Raw genomic sequence first — 3704 nt, forward strand, 5'->3', positions numbered from 1 at the left:
TTAACTGCTCCAAGTGCAAAGTGATTTTCATGTTAAAATTAAAAATACTTCTCTTCACTTGAAAATTGTCATATTGCATTTTTATAATCTCTGAAACATTATATTTTGTCTGTAATTTTCTCTACCTAACTCTATACTCATTCAGTCAATTTGACCTCGTAACCACCTTACAAAAATATGAAATAAATGTAAATTACCTTTTTTCTTTCTGGAATGAATGCAAATTGTAACATGAAAAAAACAATTGTTTGTCCTAAATAGCTTACAGATGATAACATTACACATCTGTTTATACCTAATGTTACTGTTTTATTGCCCTTTGACCTGTGTCTAATTAAAAGTTGTAAGTCACTCTGTGAACATTTAGCTTAAGGTACTGCATTCAATGATGCAATGCACAAGCTGGTTATGAACATACTTTGTGAAGAATTATTATGATTATATTTATTTCAGACTCAATAAATTCCTGCTTAATGTTTTAGTAGCCTACCAGGGAAGTACAACTGTTGTCCCTCCCAATAATGGAACCTGATTTGGTCATAATGATGTAGAGCTTTAAATGTTATTTCCTTAGGAATAAAGTGGATCGTGATTGGCAGTTTTTATTCAGGATGTTCTCTTAGAAATTACAGATACTTCTCTGTTTTTTCTGGTCCACGAAGACTGTAGCTGAAGTTATGATAATAAAATCTAATTCTTCTCACAAAAGAGGAGATTAGACTAGGATTTTCCATATAGAGATCATAATGCACGTGGCTAATCACATAACCTGAATGAGAGTTTAAGGTTCATGTAAATTAATAAATAAATATATATATATGTGTGTGTATGTATATCAACCACTGAATGAAAATAGAGAGTCGAGTAGAGTAAGATAAAGTTTTGAATTACAATTTTAAATAACAATTATAAATTGGGAATCTTTTTTTTTATTAATGATAGCTACATAATAATGGGCATTAATGTTTCAGGTGGAATCAAAATCTGCCAACATTGAGCCATGCAACTCCATAGCTGGATTTTACAACCCAGATGATAATGAGGTAAGATAAGCTTTGTTACAAAATCTATTCAAACTAAGCCATGTAAATCTGTAGTTGGATTTTACAACCCAGATAACAATAAGGTAAGATAAGCTTTGTTACAAAATCTATTCAAACTAAGCCATGTAAATCTGTAGTTGGATTTTACAACCCAGATAACAATAAGGTAAGATAAGCTTTGTTACAAAATCTATTCAAACTAAGCCATGTAAATCTGTAGTTGGATTTTTCAACCCAGATAACAATAAGGTAAGATAAGCTTTGTTACAAAATCTATTCAAACTAAGCCATGTAAATCTGTAGTTGGATTTTTCAACCCAGATAACAATAAGGTAAGATAAGCTTTGTTGCAAAATTTCACAACATTGAGCCACACAATTCTGTAGCTGGATTTTATAATCCAGATTGTAGCAAGGTGAAATAATCTTTGTTATTGAGTAGCAAGCCCTGACATTTGAAAAAATGCACAAGGGCTGTAAACAGTACATGATACTTGTTAGTGGGCTGGTGCCATATCTCTGTTCTTTGTTTAAGAAATTAGACAGTAAAAGTTAACTTGTATTGACTGAATTGTGAACCTGTGATCATATTTCAAGAGTGAAGTAAGGTTAAGAGGGAAATATAAAGCCTGGTGAATATATTAATTTGATGAATAAACAAAGTAATAATCAATAAAAAAAATTTTACACAGTAAAAATTAGAGAAACTATAATACTATAATCTCCTTAAAGTCTGTAATATAATATCTTGACTGGAATCACATGCCTGTGATGGTTTTATTGTCTTGAAATTTTTACAAGTTCTACAGTAATTCCTAAATCTGAAAATGTAACAGTTAATTATTTCAACAGTAATCTTTACTGCTTAATGTGTTAAAATGCACACTGTAGAAATGCATGCAATAGATTCAATTAGACTTTATTATTTAAACTATTTTAAGCTTTCTACTGTTAGTTAAAGTTTGTGTTTTAGTGGAATGCTCCTGAAGAAGCTGTAGAGTAAAATATTGAGTGTCCAATTAGAGAAAAACAACACTTTGCTGTGATAAAGTCATTTATTTCAAGTATTAGAATGAGACTATACACCAATATGCACTACAGAAATTAGATAATTTATTTAAACTGTTAATTTCCCATTTTAGTTACAATTACCCTTAAAAACCTAAGCTGTGAACTTCAAGGCTTACAGTGCCAAAATTCCAGGTTCAACTGCAGAGGATGTCAAGCATATTTAGCCTATTATACAAGTTTTTGCCTAACTACAAACAGTTTGAGGTGTATGTATGTATGTATGTATGTTATAAACAGTGTAGCTTGTCTCTGAGTTGTATAATCTTTTATCCTTCATAATATTTTAATCATTGCTATGAATAATTCTTTCTCAAGTCATAATTATGTTTTTGGCTAATAAAGGCAATTTTTAGCATAGCTTTAATTGATTAAATGTTCAAAAATATTGCTTCATAATTCAATTTTATATTCTGTAATTGTTAGAGCATAGTTCTTTTTCTATAATGAGAGGGAAGAACTATAAAATAACTATCTTGCTGCATTGTGCCTTAAGGCTTATTGTTGCCACATCACGTGAAGAAGATAAATAGAACAATGTAGTCAGTGTTTATGCATAACAGTGATTCTATTGTTGTCAAATGGAAAATCAACTAGAGCAGATTTGAGAACTTTAATTGCTTGCAACTACTTCTTGAAAGAGAAGATAACATTTCAGCTTCTATACTCAGGTCTGTGTAGAATCCAGAACGTCGCCTACTTCTCTTTCAATGGGCAGTTGCAGTCCATTAATGTTCTCAAATCTAATACATATGTCTATTCTGCTTAAGTTCCACTAAAACAAGATCAACTAGAGCTTTAAATAAAATAATATGTGTAATACAAGGGTGATATAGGTAACCTCTGGATGAATATAATGTGTTTCTTTTTGTGGAAAATTAAGCCTGTCACGATTTTAAGTTATTTCATGGTATTATACATTTTTATGGTTATCAACAGCTTAGCAAGGAAGAATCTGGGATAAGTCAAGAGAACTATAAAAATATCAAGAATGAAATAGATTCAACTTCTTTAGAAAAAGAAAATGTGGTATCTGTTGATGATAAGCAGGAACAAGAATTACCAGAATTTGACTATGTAGAAGAAAGTGAAGACAGTAACAGTGATATTGAAGAAGACAGTTGGATTACACCAAACAATCTTGTTGAAGTCAAAAAACAGATGGGAGAACTAACACTTGAAGATCACGTACCTATTGTTGCTTGTGCTACTACTGATTTTGCTATGCAAGTAAGTGTAATAAAGATGTTCTTATTGTTGCATGTGATATTACTGGTTTTACTAGGTATTTAGATATGATGAAGATATGTTTTATTGCTGCGTGTGATTCTACAAACCTAACTATGTAAATAGATATAATGGAGGTATTCTTATTGTTACTTTTGGTTCTACATACTACAGGCTCAGGTATGCAGGTAGATATGATGAAGGTATTCTAGATAGATAAAATGAAAGTATTCTGTATTGTTACTTTGTGATACTACTGTTTTAGCTAAGCAGATAGATATGATAAAAGTATTCTGTATTGTTGTTTGTGATACTACTGTTTTAGCTAAGCAGATAGATATGATAAAAGTATTCTGTATTGTTGCTT

At 30.6% G+C, this 3704-nt stretch overlaps 1 protein-coding gene across 1 annotated transcript in view; it reads left to right on the forward strand.

The window, feature by feature from the left end:
• LOC106466185 (RNA-binding protein NOB1-like) overlaps window positions 1-3704 on the forward strand; it is a 29141-nt gene that overhangs the window by 15805 nt on the left and 9632 nt on the right. Inside the window, exons 4-5 of the mRNA XM_013926428.2 lie at window positions 972-1043; window positions 3050-3340. Of these exons, the coding sequence (XP_013781882.1) occupies window positions 972-1043; window positions 3050-3340 (363 nt within the window). The remainder of the gene's footprint in view (window positions 1-971; window positions 1044-3049; window positions 3341-3704) is intronic.

Source organism: Limulus polyphemus, unplaced genomic scaffold (assembly GCF_000517525.1).
Source record: "Limulus polyphemus unplaced genomic scaffold, Limulus_polyphemus-2.1.2 Scaffold2181, whole genome shotgun sequence".
Taxonomy (NCBI): domain Eukaryota; kingdom Metazoa; phylum Arthropoda; class Merostomata; order Xiphosura; family Limulidae; genus Limulus; species Limulus polyphemus.